General features: G+C 36.5%; 1 protein-coding gene across 1 annotated transcript; it reads right to left on the reverse strand.

Moving 5' to 3' along the window:
- Positions 1 to 1,106: 1,106 nt before the first annotated feature.
- On the reverse strand, positions 1,107 to 4,182 carry LOC114410797. The gene is made up of 3 exons (XM_028374723.1): positions 4,081 to 4,182; positions 2,014 to 2,285; positions 1,107 to 1,677 (listed from the first exon to the last, which is right to left on the reverse strand). Exons 1-3 carry the CDS (start codon positions 4,180 to 4,182, stop codon positions 1,107 to 1,109), a joined length of 945 nt encoding a protein of 314 aa, XP_028230524.1.
- Between the last annotated feature and the right edge of the window lie 21,391 nt (positions 4,183 to 25,573).

Genomic DNA, 25,573 nt, shown 5'->3' on the forward strand with positions numbered 1-25,573 from the left:
TGTTTGTCGCAAACTGGGCTGCGCTTCCGTCACTGCAACCACATTGTCGAGTTCGCGTTTGTGGAGTTCGTGTCTGCGCTTCCATCGAAGGTATGTCTCTGTTGTATATTAATGATGAAAATCCATTGTTCAATGGTCTGTCTCTGTTGTGATGTTTCGAAACCCTAGTTAGGCACAAAGGGTTAATCGTAACTGAATCCGTAGTGATTTAGGACTATATGTAACTGCCTTAAGTAGTTATTGCAAAATAAATTATGGAGTAACAACAGGGGGGGTTAGGCAGTTTTTAGTGGGTTTTCAGGAAGGGAGAGACGAGACTGTCAAATTTACATAGAGGGTTTTAGGGACAAAGCTTTGATTTACACAGAGGGTTTCAGGGACAAAGCTTTGATTTACATATTGAATTTCATCCAAATTTTTGACAAGTCATTGTTACTTCCATCAATATTGATATTGTATCATGCTTAATTATATGCATTTGCTTATTCTGATCATTGTGTGTTGTGTGATTATTTCTTCCATGCAGGTACATGATTCCTATTTGTTGTGAGAGTGAAATGATGGGCAGCAGCACCAACTGAGGTGAGTGTATATTTCCTTTTTTTTGTCTTTATCTTTGTTAGTTTGTTATATATTTTTTATTTTATATGTTTGAGTTTTAAATGTGTAAAAAATAGAAATATAAAGGTTTGCTATCATTCTTTGAATGCCATCATCTACCTTTAATGATTCATATCTAAATTGGTCCCTGTTTAATTAAATTAATTAGTTATTGCTTTAGTTTGACTGGATAGAAGTATGATATGTTTTTTTTTGGAAGCCAAATTATATATATGTATTAATATAGTCAAAAACAGTACAAGAGGTACTGGAAAAAGATGTTACAAAGCACCTCTGGTGCTGCCCTCCAAAAACCCACCATAGGAAAATGATCCACTGGAGAAGCTAGGAGAGTTCCCTGAGCCTGTACCCATGTCATCGACTCCCACCACAGCCCTACTATCCTCTTACAGTTAAAAAATAGATTGCCCACCTCCTTCTGTTCTAGGCCACAGAGGGGACAAACAGTGTCCTGGATGATCACATTTCCTCTTATGAGATTAGCTCTAGTAAGGAGCAAGCCTCCAAGTGAAAACTGCAGCTTTTGGGGGAATTTTCAATTTCCATAGTAATGTTGAGGATCTCAGTTCAGAGGTTGGAGTAGAGGGGGTTATCATTAATTTGTAGGCTGACTCTGTGGAATAAACACCACTAGGATCAGCTTTCCAAGTCATGATGTCCTTAACATGCCTCTGAATATGTATAGAGCTGATTTCTTCCATAAAATTGACAGCTAGATCACTTTCATGATCAAACAGATTCCTCCTCCATTTCAAGTCCCATCTCCAGTTATCTTGAGAGAAATTTCCTATCATTGAAATAAGGTCGGGTTGCTGTCTATTAATGAGAAACAGCTGATTGTATTTCTGTTGAAGAGTAGGACCTTCCCCTAACCACTTATCTTTCCAAAAGCTGACTTTATCCCCACACCCAACCTTCCAGCTCATGCATTGTTGAAAAATGCTTTGATCAGACTGGTGATAAAGCTTTCTTAGGTCCCTCCTCCAGTATGAATGCCCCCCTTGAACACGAGCTGACTGAAAATCAGACCTGCCTCCATACTTGGAATTGATAATCCTGGCCCAAGGTTGTTGCAGATCAGAAGTTAAGGCCCATATCCACTTTCCCAACACAACTATATTAAATTTAGAGATATCTTTAATCCCTAGACCCCCCTCAGACTTGGGCAGGCATACAGTCTCCCATTTTACCCAAGAAATTTTCCTATGGTCTTGGTCCCCCCCCCCCCTAGAAAGTTCCTTTGCAAGGCTACCAGTTTATTTACTACCCTTTGTGGAATCTTGAAGAAGGATAATAAATAAATTGGTACAGCATTGAGAACAGAATTGATTAGAGTTATCTTTCCTTCCATTGATATGTTTTTCTGGGCCCACTAAGATAGTTTAGACTCACATTTTTTTTATTAAAGGCTCCCACACAACACTGCTGGAAGGTTTAGCCCCAATTGGAATACCCAAGTAGGTGAATGGGGTTTCCAATTGTCTACAATTCAGGGTTTGAGCTGCTTCATTGGTCCAAGTAACAACACCCCCTATAACACCAAACTGACTCTTAGCATAGTTAATCTTCAAGCCCGAGACCATTTCATAACCTCTTAGCATGACCTTCAACACCAAGACATTGTCCCATGTAGCCTCACCCACAAAAACAGTATCATCTGCATACTGCAGAATGTTTGTGGGTTCATTTTTCATTCCAACCCTGTAGCTACTATAAAAATTCTTCCGGACTGCTTCCCTCATTAGGCATGTGATGCCTTCCCCAACTATGTTAAAGAGTCAATGTATGATATGTATTCTTAAAAAATTGTCCATGATCTGTTTGATAGAATGACTGAAAAAGGCTTTAAATACACTCTCAGTATAATGTCTTTTGAGAGTCAATGTATCACTATGAAGTGAGAGTCATGTTGTTGATAAAAGGCTTTAAATACACTGTGGAAGCGCTTTGATTATATCTTTGAAGCCTCAAAGTCAGGTATTTATATCTTTGATTCGAAAACTAATTTGAAATTGTTGTTGTATGCATTACTGGTATATTTGTAACTTATGCTATGGCTGTCTACATGACCTTTCTTTCATTGGACTGATATGTTCATGCCTCTCTACATGACCTTTCTTTCATTGGACTGATATCTTTGAAGTATCTACTGTGATTTAAACTCTCAAAACTTGTTCAGTGTTAGTGTTAAATGTTTTTGTAATTTTATCTGTTGCCCTTCTCTATATATATGTTGTGACTGCCACTGCCCTTCTCTCTCTCTTGTATTATCTTTTTTTTTTATCAGCAAAATTATAATTTGTATTAATAATTGTGAGTACCAGAGGTACTAAATATACAAGGTAGAAACCAGTAGACTAGCAGAACCATAGGTCCTACGAATCACGTGCCAATCTAAATAGAATACAATAACCCTGCACTGCTACCCTAATCAAAAAATGTTGTTGATAAATAGAATTATGGTACACTTTGTTGATAAAACTAAATTAATGAGAGTGATTCTGCCCCCCATAGATAGACTTCTTTGTTTCTATTTTGCAAGCTTGGCTTGAAACTTCCTTATAATAGGCTGCCAAACACTCCAGCTCTTAGAAGACACCCCTACCTTGCAAGTATTTTGTTAAATAATGTGATTGAAGTAAATTTTTTATTAGATTTAATTCAATAAATGTTTAGTATTTTGTTCTTTCCTATTAGTCTGTTGATAGCTAACTGGAATAAAAGAAAAGCTAAGGTCAGACCAGTTGATAGCTAACTGGAATAAAAGAAAAGCTAAATTGCAGGGAATAATTCTGATATCTTTTTATTTCATCATTACCCCTTTTTATAGCCATTTCATACAAGATAGTTTGCTAAGTTGTTATAACAGAATTTTGAAATTGCATAACCACACAGGTATCAAGTAAAACATGGAAAAAGCTTTAAGCGCGAAGTAGAAGGAATTCTAGAATCTGCTATCGGGCTTGCAGCTCCCCTGGTCCTTATACGAAGCCACTGAGGTACTTGGGCCTGTGTGTGTTGCGTTTTGGTCTGTTATTGCCTCTGCTATTTGTAGTCATGATTTCCTCTTGGTTGGAATTATTGTCTGATGCTGTTATCTGTGTGATATCTGGTACTGCTGTTAGTGTGTTGCTATCATTTGCATGGTTTTTTTTTATCGGCAAAAATATATAAATATTTCATTATGTAAATAGTGATGAAGTACCAGAGGTACTTTGTACATAGATAGGATCCCATACATATGGTTCCTTAGAAAAAACTAATACAGTTTAATTAGGAACCATATCATGGCTAATACATCTGCTAAAGCCCCAATAAAAATCTACCCTCTAGTGATACAAAAAGCCTTGTTCGTGTAGCATTCGATTTGCTATGATGCATGAAGTGGTCTTTCGGTTCTTTTGAGAAAGCACCCACTGATTTGACCCATGAGACTGTCTCCCACCACAAGGGAAGTACCTTGCTGTAGTTGAAGAAAAGGTGCGCTGCATCTTCATCCAAATTGTTCCAGAACGGGCACAATGGATCAGCTATCTCCACTTGTCTTCCTCTTAAATTCATGTTTGTTGGTGAACGGTCTTTGATGAGCCTCCATGTAAATACCTTTGCCTTAGGTGGTATTTTAAGTCTCCACAGAAGCGAGAAACTCCCATCCTCTGATTCCCCCCTTATTTCCCCCAGCATAAACTTATATGCAGTTCTGGTCGAATAGATTCCACTCGAGTCTTGCTTCCAAACCCATCAGTATGCTCCTTGCTGTTGTACTACTAGCCCTACTGTTTCCTCTAGGAATTCAGCAGCCATTGTAGCTTCATTATCAAATAAGTTTCCCCTCCTTTTAAAGTTCCATTCCCACCGTTCCTCCTTATGACTTCCTAAGAGGCTGATAGGTTGTTGTTGTTGGTTAGAGATTTGATACAGCGTAGGGAAAATAATGTCGTATTGGAGAAAATAATGTTGTTCCTATGCTTCCAAATCGAGTAAGTAAGAGCAAACCACCACCACTGCCATCGTTTTCCCTGCAACCCTGCAAAAGCTCCACAAATATGCTGAATAAACTGCAAGTGACAATATTAGAAACACTATTAATAATTATAGCAATCATTGTTACTGCACAATATTTTGGTCTACTTTGATGATATTATTTTTAAAGGGAACTCTCCTATTTTAATTCAACAATTGATCACTCAATTGAAATCAGTCTTGGCCCTAAAACAGCTTAACCATCTTGATTACTTTTTAGGCATTGAAGTAAAACATCTTTCTGATGGTTCTCTACTTGTGACTTAGAGCCAATATATTTACAATCTTCTTGCTAAATCCAATACGACTAATTCTAACGGCATCTCATCTCCCATGATTGGAGACAAAAAAAACTCCCAAGACAAGGTGCATAATATGTTTCTGATCCTACTCTGTATTGTTCAGCTATCAGCACCTTAGAATATTCAGCCATCTTTCTGATGGTTTTGTTGTTTGTCTCCCCCCCCTTTCCAATTCTATTCTGCCTCCCTCAGTTAGTCACATTCTTTGCCTTGCCTTGCTTACTAGTCCTATCCAGGCATTGGGGCTAAATAATAATAAAGATAAATCTAGGAGGAAAACTAAAACTGCAGAGAAAGGCTTATCCAAATGGTGAAGGGAAGTCGAAGTAATTTCTTTTCTTCTACATCAAAATTATCCACTTCTTTTCTTGAATGGATAATTTGCAATCATGTAAAAGGTACAATACATAGTGTAGGGGTTTCACAAATCCCTATGGGTAATTACAGAAATAAGACAAGAAAAAATAGCAGAAAAATTAAGAAATCCTAATCTAATAAAAACAAGAAATGATAATTAAGAAATCCTAATTAGCAGATAATTAAGAAATCCTAATTACAGAAATAAGACACACACACAGCCACACACACACATACACACATACCCACAGACCCACAAACCCACCCCTCCTCCCCCCCCCCCCCCCCCCACACACCCATAGACCCACACACACACACACAGGCACACACCCATAGACACATACACATACATAACCACACACACACACACAGCCACAAACACATACACATACATAACCACACACACACATAGCCACACACACACACAGCCACAGACCCACACACAACCACACACACACACCCACAGACACATACACATACATAACCACACACACACACACACACACACACACACACACACACATAAACATACATAGCCATACACATACACACACACACACAAAACCACACACACACACACACACACACACAACTCCAACCACAAACAGACACACACACACACACACACACAACCACAAACAGCCACACACACACACAGACATATACCCAACGACAATAATAAAGCATAAGCACCCTTCAAACCCAGCATTTTAAATTAGATACATAAACAACTGTTGATGTCTGTATTTGCTTGTAATTGAATTTTACCTTTTGTATGTTCTTGTATGTGATCAGTGTAATTTGCTATATAAACAATTGTTGTTCATGCTGAGTGAACCATAGATTCGCGTTTGAGACTGAATGCAATGACTCTTGCGGACAGTTTGCATTAGTCATTGTATTTAGTCTTGAATTGTCCGTTTGGACAGTTTGGGGAGACTGGTATTTTTATGTTAGATTCATTCGTGAAGGTTATTATTATTTTCATTAATTTGATTAAATTTCGGTTCAATGCATTTCAAGTTGTTCTCCGAGTGCATACTTGATTATCGGGAAATTCATTTGACCGATGTCATGTCGTGTACTTGGAGACCAATGCGAAACGCTGCCGAAATTTAGTAAAATTTTTGTAAATAATGGTAACCTTGACGATTGGAGCTAACATAAAAGACAGTTTTCCTAAATGGGATAGGGCAACACCTATAAATAAAAAAGTGAGATTTTCATGCATGGAATTGCTTAGATGGATCGAAGTTGGATGAATGAAAGTCACATGAGCCCAGAATATGAGGATGGCGTCGAACAGTTCTTGCAATTTGCTTCAGAAAGAGGTCAACCGAATGAAGAAGGAAAATATTATTGTCCTTGCATCAACTGTTTGAATGGAAGACGACAATTACTCGATGACATACGGGACCATCTATTGTGTGATGGGATTAAGAAGAATTACACAACGTGGATATGGCATGGTGAAGTGACAGACATGCAGAGTGGGTCCCAATCTGAACCGTTTGATGTAGAAATGGGAGATCGGTTAGAGGACATGATTCGTGACCTTGGAAAAGAGTCTTTCCAGCAAGCACACGCCCCTGTGTATGAAGGATTGCAGAGTGATTCTAAGAAGCCTTTGTATGCAGGCTGCAAGAATTCCTTAACCCTGTTGTCTGTTGTGTTAAATCTGGTTAATGTGAAGGCCAGGTATGGGTGGAGTGAAAAAAGTTTCACCTCACTACTTGAGGTAATGCACAATCTGCTTCCAGAGGACAACACATTGCCTAAAAGTTACTATAAGGCAAAAAAGATATTGTGTCCGATGGGTATGGAATATCAGAAGATTCATGCTTGCCCCAATGATTGCATACTGTACAGGCATGAATTCCAAGAAATGTCCAAATGCCCTATCTGTGGGACTTCACGGTACAAAGTGAAGGATGAAAAGGAAAGCAATTCTGATGAAAAATCCAACAAGGGCCCCCCAGCGAAGGTTTTGTGGTATCTTCCAATCATTCCAAGGTTTAAGCGTCTGTTTGCTAACGAGGACGACGCAAAAGACCTTTCATGGCATGCCAATGGAAGGATTTCTGATGGAATGGTCCGTCATCCGGCTGATTGCTCCTAGTGGAAGAAGATTGATGGTTTGTATCTGGATTTCGGGAATGAGCCAAGAAATCTTAGACTTGGACTAGTCAGTGATGGAATGAATCCATATGGCACCTTAAGCACTCAACATAGTTCATGGCCAGTTCTGCTAGTAATTTACAATTTGCCTCCTTGGTTGTGCATGAAGCGAAAATACATGATATTGTCTATGATGATATCGGGCCCAAGACAGCCAAGAAATGACATTGATGTTTATCTAAGTTCGTTGGTTGAAGATCTGAGAAAGTTGTGGGACGAGGGGGTTGTAGTGTTTGATGCGTTTCGCAAGGAGACGTTTGAAATGTGTGCAATGCTTTTTTGTACCATTAATGACTTTCCAGCATATGGGAATCTCAGCGGTTACAGTCTTAAGGGTCATCATGCATGCCCCATCTGTGAAGAAAATACAAGTTACATACAACTTAAACATGAGAGAAAAACAGTCTACAGTAGGCATCGCCGCTTTCTAACACCCAATCATCCTTACAGACGACTGAGAAAAGCTTTTAATGGAAGTCAAGAGCATGATATTGCGCCGATACCATTGACTGGTGAGCAGGTATATCAGCGGGTTGAACACCTGAATACTGTATTTGGGAAGACCCAAAAGAAGGATAAAAGTCAGAGTTGCATATGGAAGAAGAGGTCCATTTTCTTTGATCTTCCGTACTGGTGTGATCTTGACGTTAGACATTGTATTGATGTTATGCATGTGGAGAAAAATGTTTGTGACAGTGTGATTGGGACGCTCCTTAACATTCAAGGCAAGACGAAGGATGGCTTGAATACCCGTCAAGATCTAGCCGATATGGGTATACGATCACAGTTGCATCCAAGGTCTGATGGGAAGAAAATTTACTTGCCCCCAGCCTGCCATACTTTGTCCAAGAAGGAGAAGATAAGTTTTTGTCAGTGTCTTCGTCGGGTGAAGGTTCCACAAGGATACTCTTCAAATATTAAGAGCCTTGTGCAGTTGAAGGAGCTTAAGCTTGTAGGGTTAAAGTCTCACGATTGTCACGTGCTCATGCAACAATTGTTAGCCGTGGCTATACGAGACATCTTGCCAAACAAAGTCAGGTTAACGATAACTTGCCTATGCTTTTTCTTCCATTCTATATGCAGCAAAGTCATTCATCCAGTCATGTTTGATGAGTTGGAAAATGAGGCCGCAATTATACTGTGCCAGTTGGAGATGCATTTTCCCCCTGCTTTCTTTGACATCATGATTCACTTGATTGTGCATCTGGTCAGAGAAATCAAATGTTGTGGTCCTGTTTATCTACGGTGGATGTACCCGGTTGAGCGATACATGAAGATCTTAAAAGGGTATACAAAGAATCTATATCGTCCATAAGCATCTATTGTTGAGAGGTACATTGCAGAAGAAGCCATTGAATTTTGTTCAAAATACTTAGAGAAGGCTAAACCTGTTGGGCTTCCTGAGTCTCGGCATGATGACATAGTGGGTGGTAAGGGTTCAAGAGGACTACAGGTGATCACTGCAAGTGTAGAAGATTTGTTACAAGCTCACTTGTATGTCTTGAACAACAGTAATGAAATTTTTCCATACATAGTTAAGCATGAAGGTTTAGTCAAACAGAATAATCCGAAAATGTCAAAGAATTGGGTGTTGAAAAAGCATAACAAGACTTTCTATGATTGGTTTAAAGATACAATATTTGCAGATGAGAATGCTTCATAAACATTAAGAAAGCTAGCAGATGGGCCTAAAAGAAATGTTATAACCTGGCAAGGATACGACATAAATAGGTATTCATTTTACACAAAAGCACAAGATGACAAAAGTACAATGCAGAACAGCGGGGTCACCCTAAGGGCTGAATCTCAACACTTTGCAAGTGTCAATGACGCCAATCCCTGTGTAGCTTCCATCCCTTACTTTGGGTTCATTGATGAAATTTGGGAGCTTAATTATGTGAAATTTACAGTATGTGTTTTCAAATGTAAATGGGTTGACAGCAACACTGGTGTGCGCACCGATGATATAGGATTTGCCCTGGTAGATCTAAAGAAACTTGGTTACCACAATGACCCTTTCATCATGGCAGAACAAGCTAGACAAGTATTTTACGTGCAAGACCCTTGTGATGAAAGGTGGTGTGTGGTTCTGTAGGGCAAAACAGTTGGTGTTAATGTAGAAGATGATGATTCATACATGGACACCTATGTTAGTCCTTTGACCGCTCAAATCACTGGTAACGTTGTTGGAGAAGAAGAAGCTGACGACGTTCATGCTAATCGAAATGATCATGATGAATGAGAATTGATTAACATCGTCTAATGTAATTTTCTGCAGAGACAGAGGTCACCAAAGCTAGTAAGTGACAGCTACATTTTTCTCTGATTGAGGCATCGGTTTTTTGTTTCAATTTGCCTCCTTAGGACTTCATCCAGCTCATGTTTGTCGCCAGTTTCATCATCCACCACCCTTTTCTTCTCTGGCTTCTCACGTTCATTGTTGTTAAACCCATATTTATGCTCTCTTCCCTTCATGTCTTGTTTTATCACAACTTTAGCTGAATCTCCTATCTTCAGCATAGTTGAATCTCCTGTCTCATTCTCCAATGACACACTTTGATGGCCTGTATCTCTTTTCTTTGTATGTTCTAGTGCTTCAGCTTTAGAATGCATAAAGCAATCAGAATTTTCCAGTGATCACCAAAGGCTTCTGCATCATCATTGACACTCTCCACCCTCTTTGGTTTATGCTTCTGTGTTTTCTTCCGTGCCTCCTCGTTATAAATCTCAGCTTTATTCGAGGTTGCACTAGAACGATCACCACCAATCTGTGCTTCTTCCTCGTCTATCAGGTCAATATCTTTCCTTTCAACTTTTGCTTTGTAAATTACAGTGTAGTTTACTAAAGCAAAGGTGAAACGAAAGATATTGAGCTGGTAGAGGAGGAACAGGCACGGATTGGTGCTGATCCTTCTAGTGGGACCTCCAATAAATCTGAGAATTATAAGGAGGAAGCACGGAAGAAAACACAGAAGCATAAACCAAAGAGGGTGGAGAGTGTCAACGCTGATGCAGAAGCCTTTGGTGATGACTAGAAAATTCTGATTGCTCTATGCATTGTGAAGCTGAAGCAGTAGAACATACGAAGAAAAGAGATATAGGCCATCAAAGTGTGTCATTGGAGAATAAGACAAGAGATTCAACTATGCTGAAGATGGGAGATTCAGCTAAAGTTGTGATAAAACAAGACATGAAGGGAAGAAGGCATAAATATGGGTTTAACAACAACAAACGTGAGAAGGCACAGAAGAAAAGGGTGGTGGATGATGAAACTGCCGACAAACATCAACTGGATGAAGTCCTATGAAGATCCTCCTCATTCTCAAAGAGGGGAACGAGCAACAATTTGAAGGTTGTACATTCAGGAACTAAAGAATTCAAAATAGCTAGTAATAAGAGGGATTTGTTTTTGGGATTTTCTGAGCACCAAGAGCGGCTACGCAAGAAGCTTGCACTTGAGGAGGGAAGGATATTTGCAGCTAATGAACAAGTTTCTTAACTATTTGTCCTTAAGATTTTACTGTTTCTTTTTGCTAATATGTAAATATAAATGGTATAAGGGTATCACGTAAAAACATGGTCTATATTTACTTCTAAGATTGTTAGGGGTAAAAATGACCATGTCCATATGCCATAGCCTTATATTATTTATATTTACATATAAGAAAAAAAAACAGTAAAATCTGAAGGACAAATAGTTAAGAAAGTTGTTCATTAGCTGCAAATATTCTTCCCTCCTCAAGTGCATGCTTTTTGCGTAGCCGCTCTTGGTGCTTAGAAAATCCCAAAAACGAATCCCTCTTATTACTAGCTATTTTGAATTCTTTAGTTCCTGAATGTACAACCTTCAAATAGTTGCTCGTTCCCCTCTTTCTTTTCTGCAAAAAAAGAAAATCAAATGCTGTGAAAACATGGATGAAGTACTAAGAAAATCAATATCAAAGAAAACATGGATGAAATCACAATTAAAAAGCACAACTACCTATCTTTCAGAGTCCTTTGGTTAATTTGTCTTGTCTCCTTATGTGGTGGGGTTTTGTTTAATAATATTATACTTTTGCCTTCCAAAAAAAACTTATGACTGATCCTCTTTTCATTAATCCAATTTTGTATGTTATTGTATAAAAGATCATGGGTTCTCCACCTGCCTCCACTACTCTTCCTCCTCCTCCTTCTCCTCCTTCTCCTCCTCGTCCTCCTCTTACTTCGGACGCATCGGCTTCGACGTCTTCCATGAAGCGGACATGCAAAGCCTCACGTCTACGATCGTTGTCCACTAGACCACCTAGTGTTGAGAGAACAGTGGTGCATGTTGATCCTGTTACAAGAAAGGCCGACGGTCCCCACAAGAAGAAATTAAGAACATATTTGGGGATTGTGGCACGTGATAAGGTGGACATCACCTATGAGAACTGGAAGGAGGTCCCTACTGCTCAGAAGGACCTGATTTGGGAGGATATTCAGGCATTTCTCTTTTCTTATTTGATTGTGTGTAATTAATAGCCAAAAAATTTCATTATTGTAACAAATAAACTTTGTTTCATGTTGTCAGGCGGAATTTGATATCCTAGAGGCTTCTGACAGTAGGACGAAAAGGAAGTTACTACAGACCATGGGGGAGAGATGAAGATAGTTTAAATCAGACCTCACGAGGAAATGGGCCCTTGCAGCCGATCAGGACGGTGTCGAGGACACTGTCTGTGACAAATACGGCATCAGCAAGGAAAAGTGGGCCCAATTTTGCCAGACTCGCAGAGACCCTTCTTGGGAGGTATGTTCCTTTGCCATTTAAGTTGTTTTTCATATTAAACATGATGTTGTTATACTTCATTCTACCATTTCAAACATTATTGTTTAATTTTTCTTGGATGTGTGCAGCAAGGCACAGGCCATCCAGAAGCAGAATACTGCCCCCCACGTTTTGTCTCGTGGGGGTTATGATTATTTGGAGCAGAAGCTCCTGGCTGAGAAGACCAAGAAGAAGCTGTAGGAAGTTGCACAGTCAGGAAGCGTTGATGGCGTCATCGACCCTCCATCCCCGGTCAGACGCCACGTGAAATGGAAGATGGCCCACACGAAGAAGACAGGGGAGATGACGACTGAGGCCGCAAAGGAAATCGCTCAAAAGATTGTAAGTCATTTTCAACTAAACATTACAATTATGTTTGAATATTTTGAGAATGCCATGTACCACTGTGTGTTTTTTGTGCAAGATTCGTTTGAGGAGTAGGCCACACAGGGATCGTTCGTCCCCCATGGACGTCAGGATGTTCTGGCCGCTACTATTGGACGTCCAGAGCACCCTGGACGTGTCTGTGCTGCTGGAGCCAGTGTCACCATCAAGCAATACTTTGGATCGGCTCCACGGACGTCTCACAACGCTTCCTCCCTGCCTCCTGACGAATTACAGCAGCTGACTCAGCAGATCAGGGACTAGCTAGAGGAGTCCATCACAGAGAAAGTGACGAGGCAGGTCATGGCATCCTTCAGCCAGCTTCAGTCACAGATGTAATCTCAGGGACCTCCTGAGCCTCTGGTTGGTCCTGGTCCCTCCGGTCCTGGGGTGAGCACAAAGGGGAGTTATGTTGATCCCTCAGGAAACGATCCTGAGACGGGTGACTCTAACAGGTACGGCTTGTACATAGAAGCAGATCATGCCCGCCTGGTTGCCGTGGGGAGAGTTTATGAGGGATCCACTCTTGTTCATAACACTCCTTTGTTGCCTGGCCAAGTAAAGGTGAGTGTGGACAAGGTTAAAGATGCAGATGCTCCAGTTCCTGTACCCACTGATGAGGTTTCCTTAGTGGGGCAGACACTTCACACTTTCCTTGCTTGGCCGACACATTTGGTCAAGTCTTTATCACACCAGGTACTTATTGTCCTTAATATATGTTTCTTCTTTTTAAATTAATTCATTAAACGTGCCTCAAATTTGGCTATTTAACTTTGTTTCATGAACATGTAGCTGTGTCTCCGCCAAAACCACCTCCGAAGCCCGATCCGGAGGTCGATGATCCGCTTTATCTGATGACATTGACCATCCCAGAGCTTTTCTTGAGGTCTTATCAGGTTAGATGGGATGCCACCGTGTTTGGGGTCGTTAATCCAGATTTCCCCCTGTACATAAAGCACGAAGACCTCTCCGAAATCGCACACGGTGGTCAATGTCTCAGCATATCAGTGTTACAGTTGTGGATTCTGTAAGTCTTTATATAAAAGGCTTTTATTTACCTAAGTTATGGCTTTCAATTCATAAATATTTAACTTTGACTTAACATAAACAGGCATCTCACTGAAACATGTATGCGAGCGGGGAATTCTGATATCTATGGATTCCTCGAGCCTCAGTCCATTCAGAGGTCTGGGCAATCGCAGTTTGAATCTGAAAGTTACATAAAGAGTTGGATGCAGAGTTCACAACGCGATGTGTATCTTGGAGCCTACCTAAATGGGTAAGTCACAAAATAACAAAATTTAATTAATGTTTACTAATGTACTAACCCATTTTTGGTTCCACTGCAGCGGACATTGGCAGATGGTGGTCATCCTGCCCAAGGAACACTTAGTTGTCTGGTTTTGTTCATTGCATAACAGGCCAGACAACTACCTTAAAGGGATTATTAATAGGTTAGTGTTCTTTTCAATACATTTGCATTGTAATACCTCAACGTACAACACCAGTTTTTAATTGTTACTCATATGGAACAGTGCTATCAAGGGTCTTGATGATGCTCCACAACCTAAATCAAAGGCTCCTGCTAGGTGGATTGTCGTCAAGGTACGTCATTTACATAAAACTTCCACTTATATATATTTCTTTATGTGTCTGTACACTAGTTGTTTAATTAATATCCAAATTTCATTATGTATTTAGTGTAATAGACAAAAAGGAACTACTGAGTGCGGCTACTATGTCATGCATTGGATGTCCACCATCATTTTAGGAACTTTTAGAAATAATTGGGAAGCGGTAAGTTTATTTCAAACAAAATCGATTTATTTATAATTTGTATTACATTATTAACTTAATATGATTTATTTAATCATGCAGTATTTTAACGACCCTAGACCATTGGAGCCTGAGAGATTAAAAGCATTGCGGATCCAGTGGACACAGTTTTATCTCCGAGTTAGAGATCAGGCCTAGGATTTAGGGACATTTTTTAACATTTTTGACATTTTCTATGTAACATGAACATTGAATTCATTTGTTGATTGTTCTTTATAATATATAAATCAACTATTTGATGTTTATTATCATTAAAACTGCTTGAAAGCAGAATAAAATGTTTATTTGCTGTGAATTAGGCCTCCTGAAATTGCATTTGACAGGTACAATTTTGGGTTTACTGTAAAAACAGAAAGCATATATAAAAAAATATATTTGAAAACAACATCGGTTATTAACAAAAACCGATGTTAATATCATAACCAACATCGGTTATAATAGAAAACCGATGTTAACGTTTGTATATTAACATCAGTTTTTTGTGTATAACTGATGTCAGCGTTTGTATTTTAACATCGGTTATCTGTAAATAACCGATGTCAACTAGTGTACATTAACATCAGTTAGTTATAAATAACCGATGTGAATATTTGAATATTAACATCGGTTATTTATAATTAACCGATGTTATACACAAAGAACTACACCAAATAAGTGTATGCATCATCAACGTTGATATCGGTTTTCTAGCAAAACCGATGTTAATATATGGGCATATATTAACATCGGTTTTTCTAGAAAACCGATGTTAAACTAACATATTATCATTGGTTTTACTGAAAAACCGATGTCAACGTTCATCATGCGTACACTTTTTTTGCTATTGTTCATTGTGTTTAACATCGGTTATTTAGAGAACCGATGTTGTTATATGTATGTTAACATCGGTTCTCCAAAACCGATGTTAACATTCATACATTCAACATCGTCACTTTCAACATCGATTTTAGAACTGATGTAGAATATTTTAAATAACCGATGTTGAAAGTGTATTTTCTAATAGTGATTTGACCAATTACAGTTCCTAAATTTTATTCTATTACAACTATTAATCCCTACCATTAAACTTCACCATTAAATGATGATGTGACCTTATTTAATATTATCACATGTTATTTTTTCTTGACGTCAATCATTTTTTGGCGGCTAAAAGCTGCTTGAAACTGGGCGGGTGACCATTTTAAAAGGAGTTGAACTTTTTTAGGCATCTTTTAGCCACCAAAAATTGCTTCTCTAAACTCCTTGCCTCTTTGCAACTATTCACCTTCACAATGATCCAAAAATACTCTCTCAAAGAAACTAATCAAACCCAGATCTAAAAGTTATTCACAACCTCCATCGCCATCCCTCGTCTTCGGTTAGCCTTAGGCCGCCACCAATGATGACAACATCAGATTTTTAACTTCGCACTTTGAAACCCACATTCTCGCCGTCCACCACCACTGCCCATTCTTCCATCATTGATGATGGAAGATCCGACTCCACCTAACTTAGATTTGACAAAGAAAGAAGGACGAGGAGACGATGTGTGTGAGAAGAGACGATGCGGGGAGACGATGTGTGACCAGTTAAAGTTCCACCACCACCGTTGTTTTAGATCTGACTATGTGTGTGAGAACTTTTCAATGTTGATGGTAGGGGCAACAAATGGAAGAGACGATGTGAGGCGCTTGGCGAGGAGAAGGACGAGATGGGCAATGGGGAGGGGATAAAGCCAAGGCGGCATTGAAGAGTTGAAGCACAAGTCCTTCAACTACGATTTGCTGATTATCGCCACTGACGTTGGTGACCACGATGTTGCGCTTCATGCTATCAAGAATGTTTGATCTCATGAAACAAAAATACATGACAACTTGTTATTGCAAGTTCATACTTTGATATTCGTAATTGTTACTAAGTTACTAAAGAAAATTAATTTCAAGTGTGCATATGGAAATTGATATGGAATTTAATCTTTATATATATAAGGAATCAAGAAATTGATAGTCATTGATGAATGCTAATTCTAGGATAAAGTTGAGTATCACATTTTGTGTGAGATGTTTTTATTAACAGTGTGACTGCAGGGTTTGAAAACAACTATTGTGGAAGGAGATGCGGTGGAAGAGACATGTGTGAACAGAGATTGTGTTCCTTCGAGGGCTCTTTTGGCGATGAGTGGTCGTATGCGAGAACTAAAAAGCATGGAAGTTTGGAATACTCTCATGTGTTGGATTTCAAGCTTGAATAGTGAAGATAAACAGTCACCGATAGAGGAAGCATTTCAAATCTGGGTTTTGTTTTTTAAGAGATAGTGGTTTTATAAAATTTCTGGTTTGATATAGCAATATTTTGCTATGTTCTTCCTACTGTACGTTAAATTTGATTACACTTTTGAATTTTTAATTTTTCAGATCTGGGTCTCTGTTATGTGATTATATTTTCTAGGTGGAGATGAGAAGAAAGGTTAATTGTGAATATAGAGGTTGGTGGAGTAATTTCTGGAGACTAAAAGTCACTAGTAAACATTAAAAACACTTTTTAAAATGATCATCCACTCAATTTTTGGTGGTTTTTAACGGTCAGAAAATGAATCAAATTAAAAAAAATAAAAAGTTACATGTGTCAGTCTCAGAAAAGGCCACATCATCCTTTAACAGTGTAGTTTAAAGTGAGGGACTGGAAGTTTCAACATAATAAAACTTTAAGAACTTTAACCTGTCAAATATTTGTCCTATAAATGCATCTATCCTCTCCAATTAAAACGGTAATTATTCATTTGTTGTAAAAAAAATGGTGCTTATACAGAAGAGAGGTGTACTTTTTTTTTTTTTGAAAAAGGATTAAATTGGGCGAGAAAGAGAATGGGAGTGTGTTTTGTAGGTAGTTTGAAAGAAAAAAAATGAGTAGTGAATGTTTCTTTTTGTCGGAAGAGAATTGTATGAAGGAAAGATAGAAATGAGAATATAGTTTGTTTAGTGGGGTAGTAGAGGTATACAAAATTAGAAGAGGAGTGGAAATAACAATGGTCATATTATAATTCAAGTTTCAGAAATAAAGAGTATCATTTAACATATTAAATTAAAAAAAACTAAAAAAAACAATAGAAAAACCATGAATTATGATTTAAAAAAATGTCACCGAATTTGATGATAAGAATTCTCCTAATCAAACAATCGAGATATCCCTCATTTCACAATCTAGATCTGATAATCAAAAGATGCATTAAACTGAAGGCTAGTCAATGTCACCATATGTTTGCTCGGTGTATCATATCTTTTGATCTGAAAAACATAATAAGTTTAGATACAAAAAAGGGAGGATGTTTCTCACAGTTCTTGCCTCCATTTCTTGATCATTAATCACTCAAAAAATTAGACAAAGATGTTAAGATATGCAAATATACTTTAATTCATTAATATAAGACTAAGAGAACTCATTTCCCAAACTGTAAATATATGTAGACGTAATGAGATAGATGTTGAATTTAGTTCACTATAATAATTGCATAACGTGACATGAGAAGATAAGAACAATTAAAAACATTAAAAGAGTATGACATTGATCATAGCATATCATCAAGATTCATATATGAGAAGTAGAAACATTCAACATTACATGTGCATAAGTATGCCAATGATAACAAATCACACATGTGGTTTTCATCCCAATAGATGCATAATTTCTCTCGATTTAATGCACAACCTCAAAAGAGGACACAAATTAAACTGAGTCTCAGATATCAAGAAATAGAACAAAGGCTTTCAAGAAACACACGGTAGCATATGCTAGCTTGTTCAGTTTACTATATCTCAAGATCTATAGAATTAAAAACAAAAAACATAGATATGTTTATGTTTAATTGGCTTAAATCATTTAACTAAACTGCAATAAAAAAAATATTGTCTATATAGAGGAATTCATATTTCATAAACCAATGCAAGACATCTGTTTTCTACTGTCACACACTGCTCATGAATAGTAAATGTTGCATAGAATAATTCATCCACATTATTACATAAATAAATCAGTAGATAATGATATAGAAAAAACAGTGTAACTAATCAACACATATACATAGAACCAAAACAGTGTTGCAAATACAGTAGCACAAAAAAAGGAATTTTTCTCTCCAAGATAAATAATTTGGAAGCTAGAAATAACAAATATAACAGTGGAATAATTTCACATAGAATCAAAACACAAAGAAAGCTTTTTACAATCAATTAATGTAAAAGATACATAAGATAAAAGAGTTAAAAAAAGCTTCGATTGAAGTGCGCAATGCACTGTCCGTAGAAAAAGAACGCCTCATTGCAGTAGTAAAAATTATTATATGCGCTCTTTTTCTAAGATACATCAATCCGTTAGATCGATTATGTGCAATAAAGAATCCCTGAACCAAAAAATACCAATGTAAAACATATTTTAAATAGTAGAAGTATGAGAAAGAAAGAAACTATTTTCTTTTTTTAAGAAGAGGAAATATATATCTATATATCTATATATATATATATATATATATATATATATATATATATATATATATATATATACGAATTTTAATATTGTGTTTTGCCACTTTCTCAAGAGAAGAGATATATATAGGGGAGAAAATATCCAACGTCCAGTAAGAAGAAAATCTGGAGAAAAAAACTGCCACTTTGTGAACGTTTGGATTCTTAACGTGTAGAAAAAAAAAATACCCAGTCAATACAATCGCTAAAACTTAGGAACTAACAAATTAGAAAATATATATTGGGTAAAATATATTTTAAAGAGAACTAATTTAGAAAAAGAAAATATTTTTACTTTAAATTTAAAATTATAATAAAATATTTCCCAACAACAGCATCATTGTTGAAGACATAATGATTGTCGTTTCTAAAAATCCTTTGATTTTATTCGCAAATAATTCACATCCAGCATTAAAGGAGGACATCAATTCTCATGATAACAATACAAAATTACATGTGGTTTGTATTGATAAGAAAAAACAAAAAAAAATTAATGTATCCATCTCCACCACAAACAACCCTAACAAGCAAATCTCTGCCGACACCACCACCAAAACAAAATCATGGAAAACTTTTTAATGGGGCAAATTTCCCCATCTGGAGTTGTTTTAAAAAGTATTTCCCCAGATGGGGTTCTTTCGTTATTATTTCCGGCAGGGGGCACTTTTTTACGTGAAAAGCATGTCATGCAGTGACCAACTCGTCAGAACCAGTGGCGAGTTTGGTCTCAGTGAGCAAATCGCTCATGCTGCTGGCGATACGTGCATTGAGGGCTGAAATCGCCATTGAAACTGGCGATATGCAGATTGCGTAGGGAACCGCCAGTCAAACTGGCGAGTTCCAATGGCTTGAGGGTGCAGACTAGCCCTGCGAGAGCAGGCATGGCAGTGCAGGGAAAGCAGGGTGCAGGCCAAATCGCCACTCCCATTGGCGGTTTGCCTTGCACTGGGATCGCCAGCTATGCTGGCGGGTTGCTTCTACGTTTTGAAAATTTTCATTCATCCTCTTCCATTATAAAAGCTGAAGGTCCGAGAGTGAGGAGCTGCCTTCCTTTGCTTGCTCTTTGTTATTCTTCTTCCCTACTACACTGCATTCTTCTTATTGTGTTGCTGTATTTTATTTTTGGTAAGTATCTTTTGAATGACAAATATTATATATGAATATATATATATATATATATATATATATATATATATATATATATATATGTGAATATGAATGGTAAATATTTTGATAATTTGTAGGGTTGTGCTTTGTACGTGGTTTCTCTCGTGCTCCTATTACGTGATTGCTATACTTGGTAAGTAGTTCTTAACTTAATAACTTTAGTTGATAGGTTAATATTATTTAAGTTAGGTTTTAAAAATTATATGTTATTAGTTGTGTTATATATATAGATATATGTTAGGTTAGTTATAGTTAAACTAATATATATTATTTTCTTTAAATTTTATAAATTACCATGATATTAATTGTTTTATATATACATATGGCACATTTGTTGATGTTAGATGGAATTTTTAAATTTTAAGTAGTACATTGAAATATTGATATTATTCATGTTAGATGTATATGTTACAAATTTGAGTTGGTATATTATGATTTGTATGTTAGTTGTAGTGGATTTATTAATATGATTTTGTTAAGATTTTTTAAATTTGTATGTTATTATTTGTGATAAAAATATTTGTACGTTAATTTTAGTTGTTATGTTATTATTATTTGGTTTAGATTTATTAGGTTTGTATGATATTATTTGAATTTTATATATGGTATTTTAGGTTTAGTTAGAATGTGAATATTATTTAATTGACTTATTTATAGTTTTTATTGAAATATATGATATTTTATTAATTATATATATATATATATATATATATATATATATATACACGTTCTTAAAATTTTTTATTTCATGAAATTATTTTGATTAAATACCATTTTGTTGTGTCTAATATTTATTATTTAATTTAAATTTTAATAATTGGAAAAAAAATATGGTCATTTAATTAAATTTATGTACGTATTTGAATATTTAATTTTGTTATGTATAGAGTATTTTAGTTAGTAAATTAAGTTTTGTTGTGTTAAATTTATGTACGTGTTTTATTTTATAATTTGATTATGTACGTATTTTAATTTGATCATTTATTTCAATTTATGTTGCTATGTTAATTTTTAATTTTGTTATTTGTAGAGTATTTTAGGTAGTATTTTAAGTTTTTTTGTGTAAAATTTATGTACGTGTAAAAATTTTTAATTTTCTTATGTATTTTAATTTGGTTATTTATTTAAATTTTTGTAGCTATTTAATTTTTAATTTTGTTATTTGTAGACTATTTTAGGTAGTATTTTAAGTTTATTTGTGTACAATTTATGTACGTGTTTAAATTTTTAATTTTGTTATGTATTTGAATTTGGTAATTTATTTAAATTTGTGTAGGTATGTAATTTTTAATTTTTTTATTTGTAGACTATTTTAGGTAGTATTTTATGTTTTTTTGTGTTAAATTTTTGTACGTGTAACAAATCTATGTATTTTAATTTGGTCATTTATTTTAATTTGTGTAGGTATTAAATTTGTAATTTTGTTATATGTAGAGTATTTTAGAACATTTATTTAAATTTGTGTAGCTATTAAATTTGTTAATTTTTTTAATGTAAAATTTTTGTTGTCAATTTTTTGTATCATATTTAACTTTACAGCATTAATGGCATCTTCGTCATCATCTTCATCTAGTATACACATTAAGTCTGGTCCAATAGAAGGAGACGTCTTATGGCTGCAACCTAAACATGTTTCCGAACATGTTTGGAATGGGGAAGCAGACAAAAAACTACATATTAGACGAGCTGTACCCATCTATCAAGGACAAGAAGAAATACCCGAGGAAATTATTCCTCTGCTTCGCCAATCAGGATTCTATTGGATAATGAAAATGGGGTACCTGAAAATTAATTCTTCATTAATTACAGCCTTGATTGAAAGATGGAGGCCCGAGACACACACGTTTCACTTGAGATGCGGAGAGGCTATGATTACTCTTCAAGATGTGTCAATCTTGTTAGGTCTTCATACTGAGGGGGCACCATTAATTGGTCAGACTAATCTTGATTGGGTTGAATTGTGTGAAGAATTATTGAGAGTCAGACCATAGGAAGGTGAACTTCAAGGCAGTGTGGTCAAATTAAGTTGGCTGGCTCACCATTTTTCAGAAGTAAATATCTATGACGGTAACGTAGAACAATTACAAAGGTTTACCCGTGCATGGATCCTTAGATTTTCAAAACGTAGAAGCAACCCGTCAGCATAGCTGGTGATCCCAGTGCAAAGCAAACCGCCAATGGGAGTGGCGATTTGGCCTGCACCCTGCTTTCCCTGCACTGCCATGCCTGCTCTCGCAGGGCTAGTCTGCACCCTCAAGCCATTGGAACTCGCCAGTTTGACTGGCAGTTTCCTACACAATCTGCATATCGCCAGTTTCAATGGCGATTTCAGCCCTCAATGCACGTATTGCCAGCAGCATGAGCGATTTGCTCACTGAGACCAAACTTGCCACTGGTTCTGGCGAGTTGGTCACTGCATGGCATGCTTTTCACGTAAAAAAGTGCCCCCTGTCGGAAATAATAACGAAAGAACCCCATCTGGGGAAATACTTTTTAAAACAACCCCAGATGGGGAAATTTTCCTTTTAATGGAAGGACCTATTATTCATGCCTATAAGAAGCCATGAGTCTCCTACGTTGGAACTGGGGCCTCGGCAATCCCCGTGCAGTTCTCTCTCTTAGGGACCTTATCTGACGTTTTGATTTGATGTTATTTTTCTTTCTGAAACATTATCTTTTTGTAAATAGATTGAAGAAATAAAAGTTATGTAAAGGAAAATATCTGAACGGGGTTGAATTGTAATTTTAAAAAATTTTAAAATTTTTATCTTGAACAATAATGTTATCGCTTGATGATAAAGTGCATAAATACACATATCAGATTTTTGCAAATGGGTTTAGCATAGTGCTTATTTTCATGGTGATTGACAATTTTTGGAAGTTAAACTTTATTTATTTTTTATAGGATTCAACATATCTAGGAGAATGTGTCAACAAAACAAATCTCAAATATAAAGTATTAAATGAAGTCTTAAAGTCATCCTTTAATGTATTAGATAATGACTTTGGTTAGCTATTGTTTCAAACATTAGATACAAACTCGCAAAGCACGTTCTCATATCGCATAAGACACAACTTTTAACCTTTGTATTTGTTTGCATCTAATAGAAATAGTTAAGATTCCTTATTCATCTTAAGACACAAATGTCTTTTGACTTAACAATCTCTCCCTTTTTTATGATGTCAAACAAACACATTTAAAAATTGAAGGCTGACTTATAAGATTGTACATAGAAATGTTAGTCAATCTTACCAAATATAGAAAATGTATATCATACTCAGCATAAAGCATCGTAAGACTTTGAAGTAATGTTTGAACAGATAACAAAAAAAACATATCATTTTATTCATTGAAGAATTTTCACATCAGGAAGATGTGTTTTGAGTACAGAATAAAATGTTTTAGTGCAAAAATAATTAAAACTTTAAACAAAAAGTTCCCCTTGAATTGATGTTTTCTTTAGACTTTGACTCCCCTTAGATGATGTCGTTAGCTTAAGCTTTTACTTTTTCTCCCATTTTTGTTTGGCAACATTTTCATCAAGTTTCCTTAGAAACTTATCACCAAAATCATCAGAATCCGATAAGAGTGGAAAGATAGGACTTCCTGGAGGCGTAGGGTTCTTGAAGGCTCCCATCAAATGATCTTCTTGTAAAAGTAATCCCCAATAATTAAGAAACTACTTATAGCCTCTTTCTCAACATAAGCACGATCCTCCAAAGCTTGAGAAAGTGCTTCCCTCATCTTTAATAGCTCAACCTCTACCAAACGAACATACTCCCTTAAGGCCAGAGGATTATACAATTCAACAGCCATGGAATCAGGATCAACTTCAACTTCAACATCATAATCCATTTCTTCAATGATAAGTTGCACATGATGAGTAAAAGTGAATATGGAGTGGGGCGGATGCAAAACAAAGGAGAAGTGGTGATTAGAAACAACATAAAAATCCCTTATCCATGAATAGATTATGTTGAAAAGGGTTTCTTGAGTTAAGCAAGTGTGATTTAGAGTATGATAGTATCGACCAATCTCATGGTGCACTCTGTCTGTTGGGGGCTTCTTATCTGGTTCCATACCTAATCAATGAGCTCTAAGTCTGTAGAATCTCATCATTGCATACAAGTTCAGACTTGAAAGCTTAGTCTTCTTCTTAAGAGCCTCAAGCTTATGTTTGAACATTCTCATAGGAGGAGCCTTCACACACTTAGTTGAAGGGGCTTCATCATCACCCTCAATCAACAACTCCTTCCTTTGGTAGCTGTTAGCTTTTTGATGAAACATATGCTTGTCTATTGCTATTTGAAAGCGAGTGTTGGGGGTGGCCACACATGAGAACTGAGTGCCAAGCATAAAGGATAACTGTGTAGAAAACCTCCATAATCTTCTTAAAGAAGTTTGTCTTCCTCAAATATCTTCTCTATAAGCTGACAACTTCATTCTTAGTTTAGGGTCATAGTCATTTTTCTCTCATTCTGGAAACCTTAGACTATACTCAGGATCCTCCAAAGTGATGTCCTTTGGCTGAAAATTTTCTTCAATCTTGGTTTTGTCCCAAGGAAGAACTACATTCATAAAAAAACATAAGACCTAGGAGCTATTAGAGGTCCAATGGAGTGGAGAAGGGCATCTTAAACGGTTTTGCTTCCCTGCTTTTCCAGATGGTGGCACAAAGTGGATAGACCTTCCTTGCAGTTGGTCTATGCTCAAAGGTTAGACTTTTGGGTTAGGAGCAACAATGTGTCTATTGGGAAAGTCTTTGAGCACTGATTCACTGTCTTCATACACTTCAAGTGCATATTCCTCTTCTTTAGGCAAAGTATCCCAAGATATCAGTTGAAAGGATCAATACTTGGAAAACCTTCCTTCTAGAGATTTGTAAGATTAAGCTTGTCAAGCTCCACATTAATGTTTTAATTAGGTTAGGATTTATGTCGACCAAGTGTAATCGAATCCCAATTGTAGTACTGAACCGAAGCTCGGGTCGTTTCCCAAGGGAATAGTGCAAGCATGAATATTCAAATTAAAACCTTTCGGATAAAGATATTTTTGTGTTTTTATATTTTAAATTACCTAAAACTAAAACTAATCAAAAAAATATAAAAGATATATCCTTCTAGAGAGATTAATGTGCTGAAAATTTAATAACAAAAATTAAAAGAAAAGGTAAGAAGTTACTTGTTGACGAAATAATAGTAGTAGACAGAAACAATAACGTTGAGATACTAAGATTGTACTTGGAATCCTCTTATTTGCTGAAATTCCTCATACTTCTATGTCACTATATCATTCACTAATGTATTCTATCCTTAATCCCTTAGGTGATAAACCCTAAATTACTTGCCTTGATTCCCAATCCCTTGGCAAATCAACACAAGAAATCAACATTATCATTTGGAAATTAGCGAGACTTGAC

Source organism: Glycine soja, chromosome 4, assembly GCF_004193775.1.
Source record: "Glycine soja cultivar W05 chromosome 4, ASM419377v2, whole genome shotgun sequence".
Classification (NCBI taxonomy): Eukaryota; Viridiplantae; Streptophyta; class Magnoliopsida; order Fabales; family Fabaceae; genus Glycine; species Glycine soja.

Bases quoted from the DNA above. Each gene is read 5' to 3' on its own strand.
- LOC114410797 (XM_028374723.1), bottom strand. From the start codon at position 4,182: ATGAATTTAAGAGGAAGACAAGTGGAGATAGCTGATCCATTGTGCCCG. The intron at 2,286-4,080 runs GTACTTCCCTTG...AACATTCTGCAG, and splicing joins TTTTCTTCAACTACAGCAAG to TATGCAGATGATACTGTTTT. The intron at 1,678-2,013 runs GTGAGTCTAAAC...ACCTTGGGCCAG, and splicing joins GAGCCTTTAATAAAAAAAAT to GATTATCAATTCCAAGTATG.